The sequence below is a fragment of the Hakea prostrata genome, chromosome 8 (genome assembly GCF_041222555.1).
Source record: "Hakea prostrata isolate BN-2017 chromosome 8, UWA_Hpros_2, whole genome shotgun sequence".
Lineage (NCBI taxonomy): Eukaryota > Viridiplantae > Streptophyta > Magnoliopsida > Proteales > Proteaceae > Hakea > Hakea prostrata.
In genome coordinates this window covers 32920408-32939078 of record NC_142607.1, presented here as the reverse complement: position 1 = coordinate 32939078, position 18671 = coordinate 32920408, and the positions used below count along the sequence as shown (strand labels likewise).

Here is an 18671-nt window from a genome sequence, read left to right as displayed (position 1 = left end):
GGGGTTTAAACCAAAATATCTCAAGTAGAGTTTTTTTACGTGTGAGTCTCTTTAGTGGAACATAAATTAATGTTGGGTTCCCTTAATGCAATATATTATGTATGGGTCCCAAGCAAACTAACATCATTAGCCGCCGTTAAGTATACTCAAATTTCAAACATGAATGGACTAAAGTGCCCCTCATATTATTTAATACATTGTGTTAGTATATGGTTTTAAAAAGAGATAATTGGTTATTAACCGTTAATTATAAATGGTTGAAAAATATGTATATCCAAAAAAATGACAAAAAATAAAATAACACTTGAAGGGAATTTTGGTCCTTTTACGTTTGAAATTTGAATATACTTAACAGGAACTAGTGATGTTAATCTGGTTAGGACACACGCGTAATATATTGCTCTAAGGGAACCCACATGTAAAAAACTCTTACAATTTAGGTAATTTGGAATTTAAGAAAAATGTTTAATGGTGAAAATAATAGTTAACAAAAGAGATGTGTAACAAAAGAGATGTGTTTGATACCTTTCGAAGTAGAGTGCAAGTGCCAATTGGTAAACAAGAAGGGAGGTGAATGATATTTACTTTTAAAAAATAAAAGAAAATAAAAAAAGAACAAGATATTATTGATTAAAAGGATAAAAACAAGGATAATCTAGTTGTTTTTGAAATACGAAGGAAGAAGAGGTAATATTATTCACTTTTTTGGAGAATTCATAGGTAAGAGGGGAGTAAAATACAGAGAAACCAAATATAGGGAAGGATAGAAAATTTCTAAAAAAAGAAAAAAGCAAATGTGAGTGTCCTTTTGATGCCCTTGAGAATACATCTTTGAATTTTTTAGATGACTTCTTGCAAAATTATCATTTGGATAGAGTAGAAGATTTAATGAGAATTAATATTTTTCCAACCTTAGAGTTTCGAAGTAAAATTTTTCTTGAAGTCTTGAAAAAGAAATTTGTTGAAAAACCAAATTTCAGAAGAAGACAAATGTTACTTCGAAGGACTTTCATCAAATGGATTTTTGAATGTTTTAGAGAACCATTTGGTCTAACCAAATTTAGAAAGCTAAAATTTATTAAAGAAATGTATCTCTTGAGATGGTATACGATTAGAGGATATACTTGTCAAAGTCAAGCAAAGATATTTTAGTCCAATAAAAAGTATACTAAAACAAAACTCAGTCTTTTTCATAATAGTTTGGTATGATATGATATATACACATATGTTGCCATTCCTTAGTTGCAACTATGCATTTGAAAGCCACAAAATCCATCCAACGAAATGAACTATATGTATATGTTTACCCTAAAACAAAAGGGACTCTAATTTTAGAAGACCTCTTATGAAGAGGAAACAATATACAAGAGGAGAGAAAAAGGGGAAGGGGGGGGACACCGATCTTGAAAGGAGGCTGGAGAGAAGCACTAAGACCCCATATAACATTCAAGCTAAGCTAGAGAGTTGAAGAAGTTATCTTCTGATGAATAGAAAATATTCAGATTCTGCTAGAGAGTTGAAGAAGTTATCTTCTGATGAATAGAAAATTTTCAGATTCTGCTAGGTGGTTTTAATCATTTTTGCCAGATCACGTTAAGTTTCTCATATGTTGTGCGTGATTGCTTAATTTCTTTTTTTTCTCTCATTTTTACAGGCACCTTCTAAAAAATGGCTTTTTGGAGAAGGGAAAGATCGTCATTTACTTAGAAACATGAGAAACATTGTGCAGAATTTTTGAACTGGGCTACTCCCTCTCTTTCTTTGTGTTTTGAGAAGGACTGAAAAACTTACTATGTCCAAACAACTTTGCATGTATTTTCTTGTTCTTGATTTCCTCCAAAAATTCTCGCCATACCAAAATCTAAATTTTTGGTTTCATCTCTCTCTTTGTCTACTAATACATTCCTAGCTTTCAGATCTCTATGAATGATTTTCAGCTTAGAGTCTTTATGAAGGTAAAGAACACTGCAAGCAATTCCCACTATGATTTCAAATCGTTCACTATAATCAAGCAGTGCCTTCTTACTATCATCTATCCAAAGCATTACATGAAATAGTTTTAATTAAATGAACTAGACAATAATAATAACAAGAGAAGAAGAGATAAAATTTTCAAACTAGTTAAATAGAGTTAAGCATACAAAAAATGAAAGAATCCAAGCTTTTATTGGGCATGAACTCTGATATGGAGAAAATATTATCGAACCGGGTTCATACTTGGTTTTATCCTCGACTCCAGTTGAGACAGAAGGAATCGACTCGCTCCCGAGTGAACCGAATCCGTAAGATGGCTTGCTGAGGAAGAAAACTTATTCAGCTACAAGCACGCCCTAATCCAACTTATGGATTAGGTTAATCACCCTAATGATGGCAGACTCAAATTGATGGATGCGGCTAATCATTATCGAAGGGATAATCATCGCATAACCTAAAGGTTATCTCAGGAGTCCTCTACTAGTCCAAACTAGTAGAAGCCTATTGCTCAACGGATCTAACTGTTAAGATCCAACGACTACCCGAAGAAGGCTCAAGTGCATCCAACGAAGGAGATTCGAAGGTACACTCTATATAAACCTCACTGCCATACGAGGTGAGGGATACAGATTCAAATACACACTGGTAGACGTAAACTATCAGAGGCTTACGATTTAGATCACCTTTCCTAGTTCTTCATTCCTTAGCTCTGTGCTTCTAGCAGAGCCGTTTGTGATTAAGTTCATCAACTGACTTAGCCTTCGGAGGTGGACTCCCGACCCCCGCGGTCGGGCCACATCTGACGCTTTCGTTTTGCAGGTCATCACGAGGAGATTTAAGGGCTGAGCAGATTTTGGACGCGTCATTTGGCGCCGTCTGTGGGAAAGACTTGTAAAGCCATGGTGACTAGATCGGAAGCAGCCGCTGCACAGCGCGATTCCGGTGTTAAGATTCCTGGAGTGAACAATCCAGCCGTTCCCCAGGGAAGCCAACATCCTATTGAGGTAGATGGTGGTCAGGGAGGACATAATCCTCCAGATACATTCCAAGATCAATTGAATCAGGTGAAGATTCAACTCTTGGAGGTGAGCCAAGCACTCCGCGTACTCACCAGACGAGTGGTTTTACCACACAAGAACTTGATCATCGTGATTCAGGGAGGAGTGCGCTGCCACGTGATCAAAGATTGGCTGAAGACCAGAATATCGATCAGAACTTTCGTGAAGATGACCGAGGACCTAGGAGAATTGACGATCAACCTAGGCGAGACGATCGGTTCGACAGACCGCAGGAAAGTACAACCGATTCAAATACAAGGTTTGATACAGGGGTGAGAACTCACTCACCAACAGTCAGAAGAACCGTTCGTGATGATCGGGCAGTTCGCGATGAGCGGAATGTTCGTGAGGGACGGGCCATTCGTGATGATCGAATAGCTCGTGAAGATCGTGTTAATCGAGGTCGTGATCATATTGCTGAAGATCACCCGACCCAGATTGGTCAAGAATTGGCCTACATCAATCAAAAGTTAGGGCAGTTGGCTAAGGGAAGGATAATTGAGGGTATTTACTCAGCCATTCGGAAGACCCCCTTTGCTGAGCCAATTGCGAAATATCAGTTTCCCCATAACTTCCGTTTGCCTACATTTTCTACATTCGATGGCTTCGGAGATCCAACGGCCCACATTGGCTATTATCAGCAAACCATGGCAGTTTCAGGTAATTCTGATGAAATTTTATGCAGAGTTTTTGGTTCATCTTTAACCGAGCGGCACAAAAGTGGTTTTCGAACCTCCCATCTGGAAGTATTGTAAACTTCGATGAGTTAACGCGCAAATTCATAGGGCGATTCCAGAGTGGAATACAGGTCAAGAAAACGAAAGAAATCTTGTTCACTGTTAGACAAGGAAAAAGCGAATCGATCAGAGAGTTTCTGAAAAGATTCAACAAAGTAACGATGGAGATAGAAAATTTGGATGAGCAAGTAGCCAAAACTGCTCTATTCACTGGACTCACTAACCGGAAACTCCTAGAGTTATTACTACAGGATATGCCTGCAACTTATGTTGAGTTGGTACAGAGATGCCAGAAGCAGGCCGAACTCATGGAGATCCTAGATGTGCGCCAAGGAGATAACAAAGTCTCCAATAAGGAACAGAAGGCTCCTGAGCAGAAGCAGAAGCCAAAGAAAAATGTCTCGATCGGGTTGGAAAATCTCAGGCTTGGTGCCAGAGGTCTCCCGGTAAAAGTGAATATACTCCATTGAATGTTCCTCGGGCTGATATTCTAAATATCATCAAAGGGAAAAATATTTTGAAGTGGCCACCTAAAATTCTTTTGAAACCTAGAGAGCAGCATGATCGAGAAAAGTATTGCCGATTCCACAAGGACTATGATCATTATACAAATGATTGTCGTCATCTGAAAGCAGATATTGAGAGATTAATATCTCAGGGACACTTGTCCAATTTTGTTAGCAGAAGAAGGGAGGAGCCACGTGAGCCATGCGCGGCTGCCCCTAAAAGGGATCGTTCGGTTAGTTCAGAACGATCAAGGGAGGCTCCGAATTCTAAGAAGGGCAAGGAGGTGATTGAAGCTACTCGGTCACCGATCCTTACCATTTTCGGAGGACCAGAGCCCGAATCACTCCGAAGTTTGAAAACAAAATCCAAATTTGTCGGAACTGGAGAGACGCAGAAGCGAAAGAAGCCGAATGGTGAAGATTCTATCACCTTTGGCGAGGAGGATGAAAGAGGCGTTTGTTAACCTCATGATGATGCCATAGTCATCAAGGTAGAGATTGCACGCCGGGAAGTGCATAGAGTTTTGGTTGATACAGGGTCTGCAGCTGACATAATTTCTTATGAAGTGTATCAAAAGCTGAAGGTGGATGAGGACTTGATGGAGCCTTCATCCACGCATCTATATGGTTTTGCAGGATCATCTGCGGTGGCGGAAGGATCTGTCTAGTTAGACTTATCTATTGGAAGTTTTCCTAAGGAAACAACCGTCCGAATCAATTTTTTGGTGGTTCGGGAACTGCCAGCTTATAATGTTATCCTCGGGCGACCATCTTTATCTAAGATAGGTGCTATTGTTTCGACAAAACACCTGAAGATAAAATTCCCGACTGATATGGGAATCGGTCAAGTTTCCTCTGACCAGAGGATCTCTCGGCAATGTTACGTTGCCTATTTAAAAGACAAGGAGGGCCCGAGGAAGGTGACTGCCCTACCTATAGAAGTTCGAGATGATCGGGAAGAAGCAAAAATGCAAAGGCCCGAACCAGTGGAGAAGCTGGAGCAAATCCAACTGTGTACCGAGGATAAGAAGAAGATTACTTATATCGGGTCTGAACAGCTGGAGGAATTCAAAGATGAGTTGAAGTTATTTCTTCAACAGAATAATGACATATTTTGCATGGTCTGCTAAAGACATGCCAGGAATCGATCGGGCTGTCGCAGAGCATAAACTCTGGATAGATCCGAAGGTGAAACCAATGATACAGAAAATGAGAAATTTCTCCATTGAAAAAAAGTATGAAGCCGTTCGGGGGGAAGTTGAAAAACTGAAGAATTCTGGTTTCATAGAACCAATTGAATGCCCAACTTGGTTAGCTAATGTGGTAATGGTAAAAAAAGGCGAATGGGAAGTGGAGGATGTGTACAGACTACACAGATCTCAACAAGGCTTGCCCTAAAGATTGTTATCCATTACCTCAGATTGACCTCTTGATAGATGCAACTGCAGGATATGAAACTCTAAGTTTCATGGATGCCTACTCAGGGTATAATCAGATCCTTATGAATAAGGAAGATGAGAAGTTCACGGCTTTCATGACTGATCGTGAAAGCTACTATTATAAAATCATGCCATTTGGCCTGAAGAATGTAGGAGCTACATATCAGAGGGCCGTCAACAAGATTTTCAAAGATTTGATAGGGAAGAATGTTGAAGCTTATGTTGACGACATGCTTATGAAGAGCTTTACAAAAGCAAATCATATTGCAGATTTAACTGAGGTATTCTCAGTACTGCGAAAATATCAAATGAAGCTGAATCCAGAAAAGTGCGCCTTTGGAGTTTCTTCAGGCAAATTTTTGGGCTTCATGGTATCACAGAGGGGAATTGAGGCTAATCCTGCCAAAATACAGGCTTTGGTTGACATGGAGGCTGCCAAAACTGTTCGTGATGTGCAGTGTTTAACAGGGAGAGTTGCCGCTTTGAATCATTTCATCTCCAAGTCTGGAGAAAAGTGTTTGCCGTTCTTCAAGGCACTCAAAGATTTGAGGGGCAGCAAGGAAGCAAAATGGACTGAAAAATGCCAGAAAGCTTTTGAGGAATTAAAAGAAGCACTCGGACAACCGCCGATCTTGTCCCAACCAGAGAAGGGGGAAATATTACAGCTATATCTAGCTACGTCCCTTTCAGCGGTCAGTGTAGTACTTGTTCGTGAGAAAGATAAAAAACAATGGCCGATTTACTATGTGAGTCACATATTGCTAGATGCGGAGATACGATATTCGCAGATTGAGAAGCAGGCTCTGGCTCTCATGATGGCCGCCAGGAAGCTAAGGCCATATTTCCAGGCTCATCCAATTGAGTTATTTACAAATTTTCCTCTCAGTAAAGTTCTTAATAAACCTGATTTATCTAGAAGGATGGTGTCCTGGTCGGTTGAACTCAGCGAGTTCCAAGTGAGCTTTAAGCCCAGGACCGCAATCAAAGCTCAGGCGCTAGCTGATTTTGTAGTAGAAACTATTGCACCGGTGGAACCCACCATCGAGGATCCCATTATACCAACCACTTGGGAAGTATATGTGGATGGTTCGAGTAATAAAGATGGAGCAGGAGCTAGAATTCTATTAAAGAGTCCAGCAGGATTTATTATTCGATATGCTTTGAGATTTGCATTCGAAGCAAGTAATAACGAAGCAGAATATGAGGCTCTGATAGCTGGACTTCGGTTGTCAAAAGCATTCTCTATTGCAGATGTTACTATTTATAGTGACTCTCAACTTATAGTCAACCAAGTCCAGGGGGAGTATGGTATTAAAGAACCACGCTTGCAGAAATATCAAGAGATAGTGCAGGCATTTCAAAAGCAATTTCGGAATTTGAAGATATCTCAGATTCCAAGGACTGAAAATACAGTGGCAGATGAGCTATCCCGATTAGCCAATGCCAAAGAAAAAAATCTAGACCCTTCGGTCTACATTGAGGAGATAACATTTCCAAGTTATCATGAGAAAGAAATTTCTTATATTGAAGCAGAGCGTTGCTGGATGGATCCGATAATCGAGTATCTGAGAGATGACAAATTACCTGAGGATTCGAAAGAGGCAAGATTGATCAAAATACGATCGGCCAGATTTGTCATTCAGAATGGGAGACTATACAAAAGATCTTATTATGGACCCCTTATGAGATGTATAGGTCTCGAAGGAGCAAAATCAGCCTTGGCTGAGGTTCATGAAGGAATTTGTGGAGCTCACATGGGTGGACGAGCCCTGGCCCACAAAATTCTAAGACTTGGGTTATATTGGCCTAAGATCCAAGAGGCTGCTATGGAGTATGTTCGTCGATGTGGCAACTGTCAAATTCATGCTACAATATCGAAGCGCCCAACGGAAACCATGACTTCAATTCTAGATCCCATTCCCTTTGCGATGTGGGGAATTGATATCATGGGCAAATTCACCAAAGCGTCAGGCAGACGGGAATATCTGATAGTAGCAATTGATTACTTCACGAAATGGATTGAAGCCAGTGCACTGGCAACAATTACTGAGAAAAAAGTGGAGAAATTCGTGCTTGGGTCAATCATATATCGTGGTGTTCATGATGTAAACATTTTCAACTCAATCAATGCAATTATTGGCTTTCAACAAATTATCTTTTGATTGGGGGGCATCATACACCACATTCAAGAACAAGATCCAACTATAAGGCATCGGATGAAAATCCGTGTGGGTCCTTCAACACTTATGGAATTTTTTCGGAATTTCTTAAGTCAAGGCATCGGATGAAAATCCGAGTGAGTTCCTTCCACAAGGCGTCGGTTTGAAACCCGAGTAAGTTCCTTCAAGACTTAATGAATTTTCGGATTATCCTTAAGTTAAGGCATCGGTTTAAAACCCGAGTGAGTTCATTCTCAGACTTATTGTATTTCTCCGGAAATCCTTAAGTAAAGGCATCGGTTTAAAACCCGAGTGAGTTCCTTCTACAAGGCATCGATTTAAAACCCGAGTGAGTTCCTTCTCAGACTTATTGTATTTCTCTGGAAATCTTTAAGTAAAGGCATTGTTCCAAACAACTAAGACCTAATGCAACAGCGATTCAAATGAGCAAAGTTCAAGATGAAGTTAACTTCTTATTTCTTCAAAAGACCAAAAGAGGCTAGTCTCAATATCAAAACATAAGATTACAAGAGCTGGATACAATCTTCGGTCAAAAAAGAAAGTCATCATCGGTGATCATTAAGAAGTCATACAAGATCGGCACAACTTTGCTAGAACAAACACATGAGTCAATCATTGGTATGGATTCAAGGAAAAGAAGAGGAGAAACGAGGATTACAAAAAAACATCTCAGTATGCATAAAATCCTCCGCAATTTCATACTCTTTGTCCAGCTTGTCCAGGAGAAGTATGGTCCTCGACCAAACTTGCATTCAAGGTGAGCTCGTCATAATTGAATCCTTCCAAGGGAGAATAAACAAGAGAATCTTCCAGATAATGCATAATATCTGGATCAGAAGGCGGAGGATCAATCTTATTTTTGGTCCAGTCAGGAGGAGGAAGGCCTAGGTTGGTAAATACTTCAGGATGGCAAACAGCATTGTAGGGAGTCATATCAAAATGAGGATCCTTCCTTAGTATTGATTCCCATACTTCGTTCTCACCATCCCGGTACGCCTGCAAGTTATAAGCATTCAGCATATCAACAAAGGGCTTACTGTGTAAATACTTGAAGACGCAGGCTCTGCGAACATCAGTTGGAAGGGATTCAGGCAAAGCAACGACAGCTTGCCTTTGAGGTAACGCTTCAGATCCTTTGGCTCCTGACTTTCCAACTCCTCGCTCCAATTGCCAAATCTTCTCCCTGGCATCATCCAAGTTTGACCGGAGACGATCGATCACCGAATTCTTCTATCCTGCAAACTCCCAAGCTAGATTCCTAAGGCGAGCAATCTCAGCATCTTTAGCTTCAGAGATTTCCCGAAGCCTGGAAACTTCATTGCTCAACCTATTGAGCCTAGAGGCTGCTTCCACTTGGTTGTGGAAGTTACCAGTAAGACTCCTGCAAACAACTTCCGAGTTAAAATGAGCAGAAGAGTAATATTCAGAATCAAAAGATAATGAAGAAAGACTTACATCACCATTGACTTCATAAAGACCTCATCTGGAAGTTTGGAAAGAACTGCGCTCTCAGAAGTCATTCGAGTAGCAGTGCACCATTCCAACGCTCTGTCAAACTCGTTTGACACTAATTCAGGCGAAGGATGAGAAGGATGAGCTACATCAAGAGAAGGATGAGCTACATCACTTGTCACCCGACGGCGCTTCCTGGTGGCAAAATCCTCCAAATCCAAAGGAGAGAAGGAGGATGCCAAACAAGCACTAGAATTGGAAATAGGAGCAACACCTGCTGGGACCACACCTTCATCAGATCTTCCTGGGAAGAACGAGCGATCACTTAGGGCAGAAGAGGCATAGGGGCGGCATCAATAGAAACTGTGGGAATCTGACTTGAAGATTCACCAACAGCATTCGCCTTACGCTTGGAGGATTCACTAGCTGAAACCCCCTCACTAGCCCCAACCACCGCCGATGGAACGATTTTCTTACAAGATTTCGCTCTGATAAAGTTCGGATTGATTCTGGGAGCCACTGTATACACAGAAAAAGCCGTATCAGTACAAAAGCCCAACAACAACAGCAACACGGGAAAACCCTAGTTCTCTGTCAAATATGCAAACCCGATTAACTAAACCCCAAGTACTACTACTGTGCAGTTTACTCAGGGGGAAGGGGAAAGAGATGAGTAATCAAAAAACTCACTTGTTCAGAAGTTGATAGAGTTATTGTTGGAGTACGAGGAATACGGAAGCAAGCAGGAGGATTCGCTCCCAAACGATAAGCTTGGATGTTGTAGGCACCCAACAGTTTGGAGAAAGGTACGCTGTTCAGGTACTTCCGAACACAATCCTTCCGAAGCTCTGGCTTGATGTGCTCGGGCTTGCTAGGAATCGCCCACTTCAAATATCTTTCGTTCTCCGCACATTGAAATTCCAGTCTGTCACCGAACAACGTGGCAGCTTCTTTTTGCTTCTTGGCCTCGTGCTCGACAGCAACAGCACGAGCCTTTGAAGAATTAAGGACCTCCTTGAGGGAGTTCACTTCTTCCTCGTGCTTTCTTTGCAGCTCCTCGGCAGCTGCAGTAAGCCGGTCTATCTCAGAATTGGCTTTGGCCAAATTCTCTTCACAGGTTTGCAACAAGGAGCTGTTGCAGCCAACCCAGCTCAATGCTTCCATGTGCTGATAGAAGCTCAACACAAGATTCCCCGGGAAGGCAGAAATTATCAGAAGAAGTCATAAGAGATTATGAAAAAATAAGTAAGCAGGAAGACCGGTACCTTGTGGACTGACTAACAAGGGCAACGTCGTCCAGGGTTTCAAATTCCTGACGATCAGAAGGAATAAGACTGAGGGAACTCCACTCCGCAGCTTTCTCAGGAATCTTGTGTCACCCTGTCGGTCAACTTCAGGGTCCACTGGGGGGTAAAGACCTCCTCACAATCCGCAGAAGTCTTGGATTTTTTATGGGAGGAAGCATCAACTATAACATGCCTCCTTTTGGTTCTGGCGGAGGAGGAGACATTAGACCTCTCCACCATCGGCTTCTTCCCTTTACCCGAAGCATTAGCCACGGGCCTGATATTCCTGATACCCCTGTAAGAGGGGTCGGGAGAGGGAACTGAAGCCTCTTGCTCAACGGTCAAGGCTCTAGGCGATCGTTGCTCAGCTGTCACAACGGCCCTAGCGGCCTTCACTCGCAGGCTTTCGGGATTCATTCTTGGAGGCACTGCAAAGAAGAGCAAGAGTCAGAATTAAAGATGTATCACTTCAGTAAAATTAAAGGATGATGGTTAGAAGCTCACAATGAGCCAAGCCCAAGTACTGAAGAATGGAGTTATACTCCACCTCAAGTCCATGTATCTCTTGATACCATGGAAAGGATTTGATCTTCCTGATGGCCGCCTCGTCTTCTTTGGATAAGGGAAGGCCTCGGTTATTCTCAGAAGAAGAAGTACGCCGCCTCCAGACAGTCGGGAAGTTAAGATCTGATGGAGGCGCTTGACAGAAAAAGTATCGTTCGCGCCATCTTTTGTGGTTAGAAGGGCAAGTTCCTTTTACAAGGATGCCGCCCCTCCAATCAAGTTCAGCTTTATTGCGTTTGGATAGAAAAACCCAGCCGGGAGGATGGGAGATAGAAAGAACATGAAAATGCACAAAGAGAGAAAGAGATGGCGTAATGCCAAGTTCAAAACACAAACCCAAGAAGCCGATGATGAGACGCCAGCTATTGGGAAGAAGCATTCCAGGGCAAATGTCCCGTGATTCGTAACGGCCGAGAACAAAGGATTAAAAAAGGGAAAGCGAACCCCGTTTTCCAGTGCATCTATGTACAGAGAAAACTCACCCGAAAGGGTTGAATCGACCCTCTCATCAGGATGGGGAGCCCTAACCTGATAAGAGGAAGGAAAATCAAAATCTTGGATTGCTGAAAGAAGGGTTTCCTCCTTGAAAACGGAGGGAACAGAGCCAGGTCCGCCATCGAACCTGGAAGTTTGAGGCTGCCTAGAAGACTCGGCAGTTACCCTAGAAGTCTTGGAAGATCCAGACTCAGGAAGGACGGAAGGAGTTTCGGTTTTCCTCTCTAAACTTTTTTGAGAAACTTCAGCAAACTCGTGCCAGAGGACAGTTAGGGTTTTGTTATCACTATTCGACTGTTCGGAAGGAGGGGAAGCAAAAGCTTCATTACCACTACTATTACTAACACTGGGTACTAGAGAAACCCTATTATCCGCCATTACTTGTTTCAGTAAGGTACAAAAAGAAAAAGACCAGTAAACTTACTGATTCAGTGAGGCAAAAGCTTGAGAGCAGGAAGGCGCGAAGCAGACGACAAAGGTTCAAATTCCAGACAAGAAGAATGAAACCTACGAAGACAACGAACCGCTTTTAAAGCACCCGCACGAGTGTTCGAGAATCTGAACGATCGAGATTGATTCAAAATCGACGATCGAGATTAGAAGACATTTTGAAAGTTTGAACTCACGAATCCGAAACAGGCGTTCGGAAACCGTCGCTTGGGTTACGTGAGCCACGACAGATTGACTGCAAGGAGACACGTGGCATTACCCTCACAATGCTCGAGGAAAAGTGACCACCGCATTAAATGTGATATGACATTTAATGGAACATGCAGAGACTATTGCCTGATGAAGAACCTAGTTAAAAACCAAGCCCTCGGGATTGACCGAATGCTTGGTCTGGGGGGCTCGTGATATGGAGAAAATATGATCGAACCGGGTTCATACTTGGTTTGATCCTCGACTCCGATTGAGACAAAAGGAATCGACTCGCTCCCGAGCGAACCGAATCCGTAAGATGGCTTGCTAAGGAAGAAAACTTATTCAGCTACAAGCACGCCCTCATCCAACTTATGGATTAGGTTAATCACCCTAATGATGGCAGACTCAAATTGACGGCTGCGGCTAATCATTATTGAAGGGATAATCATCGCATAACCTTAAGGTTATCTCAGGAGTCCTCTACTAGTCCAAACTAGTAGAAGTCTATTGCTCAACAGATCTAATTGTTAAGATCCAACGACTAACCGAAGAAAGCTCAAGTGCATTCAATGAAGGAGATTTGAAGGTACACTCTATATAAACCTCACTGCCATACGAGGTGAGGGACACAGATTCAAATACACACTGGTAGACATAAACTATAAGAGGCTTACGATCTAGATCACCTTTCCCAGTTCTTCATTCCTTAGCTCTGTGCTTCTAGCAGAGCCGTTTGTGATTAAGTTCATCAACTGACTTAGCCTTCGGAGGTGGACTCCCGACCCCCGCGGTCGGGCCACATCTGACTCTTTCGTTTTGCAGGTCATCACGAGGAGATCTAAGGGCTGAGCAGATTTTGGACGCATCAACTCATAGATTAAAATCTTCTCCTCTTCATGGACACAAGCAAGAAGGCTAACCAAATTTCTGTGCTGAAGTTTTGCAATAAATAGAACCTCATTTTTAAACTCTTCAATTCCTTGCCTTAAATTCCTTGATAGTCTTTTAACAGCTATCTGCTTCGTATTGAACAACCGACCCTGGAAATTGAGATTAAAAACAATTAATCAACCCTTGAACCAATACCAGGTTTTAGTATTGTAGACCATGCTTGCAATCTATTAATCTAAATTAAATAGTAACTGGAGAATGGGAAGAGAAGTCACCTTGTAGACAACACCAAAATTGCCTTGTCCAAGCTTGTTATTGGGAGAGAAGTTGTCCGTGGCAGTGGCCACAACTTCTAGTTCAACGAATGGCAATTCGGCATTTGAATCAATGTCTTGAAGCTTATCATTCCCAATAAAGTTTTTTGTTGAACTAATGAAATCAAATAAGAACCTATTACGCTTCTGCTTCTCAATTTTTCCTAATTGGTTGTAATTAGACACTGGAAGTTGCTTGATACTTTTCTAAGTAAATAAACCATGAAAAAGATTGATTTTTTTTTACCTCCTCTCCTTTAGCAGTTGGTACACAAAAGTAGCGAAGAGAAGAACAACTAGAACAAGAGACTCGATAAGAATCACTAGAGTCCGCTTGTTGTGAAGAAATCCTCCATCTTTTCTTGCATGTTTAGCTGCAACACATAAAACCATCATCATCAAATCATATATTCTACCCCCACCAAAACACCCCCCCCCCCCCCCAAAAAAAAAAAAAGAAAGAAGGAACTCATTGATATAAGAAATTAGTTGACCTAGATCCAGGGCATCCACTTGTAGGTGAAAATAATCGCCACCACGACTAAAATATCGAATGTCCATAAAGTTGCCGAACCAAGCGATGCAACCACTGCCGCCACCGGTAATATTCGCAGGGGCGTAGGCAGTGCAAGAGTAGTTCTTGAAGCACTCTTCCTTAGACTCGTCGAGACTCAAATTCTTGTTGACCAGGGCCATGGATGTGTCTAGAAGCTTTAGGAACCCATCTCCCTTACTGCACCCAAGGCTTCTCTTCCTCACACACCCATTAAACCATTCCCTAAAGGACCAGCATGTTTGATACTGAGGGCTAACTTGATTTGCAGATTCATGCCCATCAATCATACAATCAACAAAGTCATCATTAGAAGTTCTATTGCTGACCATTGAAGAGTGAAGGGAAAATCTAAAGTCCTAGGGGAAACTGAATGAAGAGCTAAAATCTTAAACATATATGCCAAGGGTCTCGAATGCAAATAGAGAAAGAGAGAAGGATGGAAGAATAGAAGAATGAACAAGAGAAAAGGTTGAAGAACTTACTTGTTTAAATCCTGAACGGAATGGAGCTTGAAACTAGAAGATATGGAACTGGAGATCGCAAGGAGGAATGCTAGAAACGCTGAGTGAAAGCAAATTCATGAAATGGAGAAGTGAAAGTTGAAAATTGAAAATTGAAAAGACAAGGGTTTAAATAGACTCAAAGGCGAGATGATGTTCGGATGAGATTAGCTTCAATCAACGGACGAGGATGAGTGACGGTTCGAGTGATGATAATCAACAAAGAAGATTGGATGGAGATCAACAACTGACGATCACTGACGGTTCGAGCGCGCTAGGGTAATGATGGTAACAGCTTTCAAAGGCCACATGGCGCCTTCGGCACAGATAATAAGATGGGCATACGGCTCGAATAGCGTACCATTGCATAGACAGAGTAATAAATGCGACATTTGAAGAAACGAGAGGACGTTTGGACTTTCACCTACTAGGTTCGGTGATCTTGATCAAGAAATAACAAACCAAGCCATCGGTCCTATTGTCCTGATCGCTTGGCTTAAGGGGCTCATGATATGGATAAATAAGCGATTACTCTAGTCAAATTGATAACTCTGGTTGGGGTCGGTCTAATGATCAAACCATCAAGTAACGTGAAGAAGAAGGAACCCAATAGTTAAGGAAAGAAACATGTTCCCGTGGAATTCAGGAGACAAGATCATGCCACGAAAGGTAACAACCCTTAACTCCGAAAGATGGGTAACAACCCTAGGACCGGACGACCACTGGAAAGAAACATAAACACATCTAACAGTCGAGAATAACAGATAAAATCTATATAAACTAAGGAATCACGTACAGGAGAAAAAACTGAATCATTTCCCTCCATTAGTTCATTCAATTAAAGCTCTGATCAAGCTAGAGCTCTTCGATGTTTCAATTGCAGACTTAACCTTGGGAGGTGGTTACCCAATTGTGGAAGGTGATCGAGCTCTGACATCTGTTTTGTAGGAATATGAAAGCTAAACAATTTTTGGCCGCATCACCTAGCTATCTCCATTCCAAATGAACTCTGGAAATTTGAGTGAGGTGGATAATCCTAAACAGAACTAATCTTATATTATAATTTATAAAAAGAACAAAATTTTGAAAGGTACATATTGGTTAATAAGGTACGTATTGGTCCTATTGAATGGAATATCTGCTATTTAAAAATTCTGGAGCTCACAATAAGAGGGAGAAAAACAACCCTTCAATTCTCAAGGTTGCTAATTAATTTGTAATTCTTGTTGCTAAAAAGGAAAAACATAATGTAGATTTCTTTAGGATATAATTTCAGGACAATGGATTACTAACCTCTACGGGTCACGAGTGTACAATGCAAAAATCTTCCCCCTTTAAGAAACTTCGATTGCAGTCATTGTAACTACATTTATGGAACAAGAACCTATTCCCCATGGTAGATGAGTCTAAATCCTTGAGAACAGTTGTTTTCATAATTAGAGCAGGTTGGTTACGCATAAGAATTTTTTTTCCATTCTCTAGCACGAAAACAACACTACACATGGTTGGTCTATCTGATGCATTTTCTTGCACATACAGCAATCCAACCTGAATTCACCTTAAAACTTCGTCAGTAGAACAACTATCAGTTTTGATAGATGCATCAACTATCTCTAATCCTCGTTCTTCTTCCCACAAGTCCCACACCTGTTAATGTTTCATATAATCATGATTGTATGGAATTGGAAATTGAATATAGAGTTTTTTTCATTTTGCTCATTAAGTTGTTTCAAACTCTTGTTTGCCCGCTTAAGTGGCCAATATTTCAGTTTGTCCAATCTGGAGAACTTGAAATATTACAAAAATCCAATGTAGTTTTCTGTTAATTTTCACTTTGAAATTACCATTTTGCCATGGGGTGAAGGGGGTGAAGGGAAATATAAATTTATTTTTATTTTATAAAACTTGATTTAATTTTTTTCAAATTTATAAAAGAACTCCCTATCTCATTTGTTTAAATTGTCTTCTCTTTATTTGGATTTTTCGCTTTACTCTCCATTTCCCATTTTCGTTTATGACATTTGTGTGATTCGAGTCTTTACTCTCAACTTGCTTTGAGCTGATTAAAGCTGTGGACAGTGTTTTTTCTGCAGAAGTCGAAAATTAGTCATTCTGGAGTAAGATGGCTCCGAGTACGTTTGGTTTGCCAACCATGGTAGTGAGAGTTTTTCGTAAATTTGAAAAAATTGAATGAAGTTTTGTAAAATAAAACAATTTATATTTCCCTTCACCTCATGGAAAAATGGTAATTTCAAAGTCAAAGTTAACAGAAAACTAATGTTCCAAATTCACCATGTAATAACCCCCGTGTTCCTAACTGAAACATGAATTGTAGGTCCGAGTACCCGAAGCTCTAGCTGAAAGAAGATGTGGGCCATCCGAATTGAAGTCCATGTTTTAGCCTTAGAGCCCATAGATTTGAATAGTGTTGACAAAGAACTTGCCTTATTGGGAACCAGAAGAAGATCCAATCAAAACCTGAATGGATTGGGTAGATAGATATCTACTACAAAAAAGGTCAAGTTGGAAGATGCCCATGAGTGAGATAAGAGCCCTCCACATGTTGGTTAAGGTTGTAACAGAACTAGGGACCAACTGGGAGTGCAAAATTGAGTCGACCATTGTACAAGAACCGCTTGGTAGAGCATCTGCGTGAATTGAACTTGAACTTAAGGAGACATTCATAGACCAGAAAGGTTTATGGTTGCTACAGGAAGTGACAACGAGATTCCCATCCTAACCCAAGGATAGGACTCTGGAGGAATTTTTTATAGGGTAATCTCTGTTAACAACCCAAACCACGGAAGGTTCAGGAACTTTGTATTGGGATTTCCCCAACACTTTGTAATACCAAATTTCAGCATACCTATAACTAGAATCCCTAGGGCTGAAAAAGCCCAAGGCATAAGTGTTTCCAGCTGAGACAAGGATTTGTCCATCAGTAATTAATTTGGTTGGTTTTAGGTAATTGGAAGGAGAAGTGGGGGTGGCATCGTAGATGCAGAACTGGAAGAGGAGGAATAAGCATAAGTGTATGAGAGGGAACATAGCACAATCTCCAGCAGCTAGTGGATTTAGAGGGAACACAACACAATCTCCAAGAGCCAATGGATCAGCTCAACCTGAGAAATGATGTTTCCTTTCTTCTCATGCTCTGCTTTAAAACCCAGCGAGTATTAACAATAAAGCCAAGAGCTTTTGACAAAGTATGATCAAGATAATGGTGTATAAAGAGATATCTAAGTAGACTTTCTATTATTGCAAGGTTTTTCCATGTGGGTCTTGCTTGAGTGTTACGTAATTAATGCGTAGCACCGTGCAAAGTACAGTTGAGATCCAAAGGAGGGTCAAGACGTCGATTTGACAGCTCGTTTCACACAAGTAAAAATAACTTTTGCGAAACCAACAGTTAAGATCAAAGTCTCGATCTTAGTTTCGACCTCTCGACTGTAGGCAGCACGATACTGTGCATTCAATGTGTAGCACTCAAGCAATTTCCCTTCCTCGTAAGACAAGACATAGTAGTCTAATCATCTTCTTGCCTTATAGAATGGCGCATCTGGTAAATGCCTTACGATATGGAGTCTAAGATGGGCGACAAGTCTCCAATGGTTGTTACTCTGATTCTTCCATATATATGGGACCTCGAGATGATCAGTTTGCCTCATTAATTACCGTGACAGTACTAGCCAATTATACCCCAATTCCGAATCCTGATCATCTCCCCGTCGGGGAAGCACAGAGTGCTCCCCCATGGCTTCCTAACCACGAAAACCAGTGGGTCCCACTGGTGAAAAAGTTTTTTTTTTTTTTAATTTTTTTCCAAAAAGTGTTTTTCACTGTGGGCCCCATTGATTTTTGTGGTCAGGAAGCGTCGGGGTCGCTGATCCGGACTCCCCCAATTCCTATGTCTTCTATGACACCCTGGCATGCATCTTTCTTTCAAAAGGTAACCCACAACAGAAAATGTGAAGCCCTCGCTGGGATTGGGTAGATATGCTGCTAAGCCCTGCAAACCAACCATCGACATAGAACCTCTCAACAGTGAAACCAAATTTCTGTTGCGAAACGGTCTTC

General features: G+C 41.3%; 1 protein-coding gene across 1 annotated transcript; it reads right to left on the bottom strand.

Annotated features, from left to right (window-relative positions):
• Positions 1 to 1790: 1790 nt before the first annotated feature.
• On the bottom strand, positions 1791 to 14423 carry LOC149007595 (G-type lectin S-receptor-like serine/threonine-protein kinase RKS1). The gene is made up of 6 exons (XM_089167113.1): positions 14033 to 14423; positions 13786 to 13912; positions 13500 to 13653; positions 13196 to 13373; positions 2142 to 2180; positions 1791 to 2032 (listed from the first exon to the last, which is right to left on the bottom strand). Exons 1-6 carry the CDS (start codon positions 14421 to 14423, stop codon positions 1791 to 1793), a joined length of 1131 nt encoding a protein of 376 aa, XP_089023239.1.
• Positions 14424 to 18671: the final 4248 nt, after the last annotated feature.

Excerpts from the sequence above, each read along its gene's own strand:
- LOC149007595 (XM_089167113.1), bottom strand. The coding sequence starts at position 14,423 with ATGGTCAGCAATAGAACTTCTAATGATGACTTTGTTGATTGTATGATT. Across the intron at positions 13,913-14,032 it reads AGTGGATGCCCTGGATCTAG|CTAAACATGCAAGAAAAGAT; the intron begins GTCAACTAATTT and ends TATGTGTTGCAG. Across the intron at positions 13,654-13,785 it reads CAACTGCTAAAGGAGAGGAG|TTCAACAAAAAACTTTATTG; the intron begins GTAAAAAAAAAT and ends TGATTTCATTAG.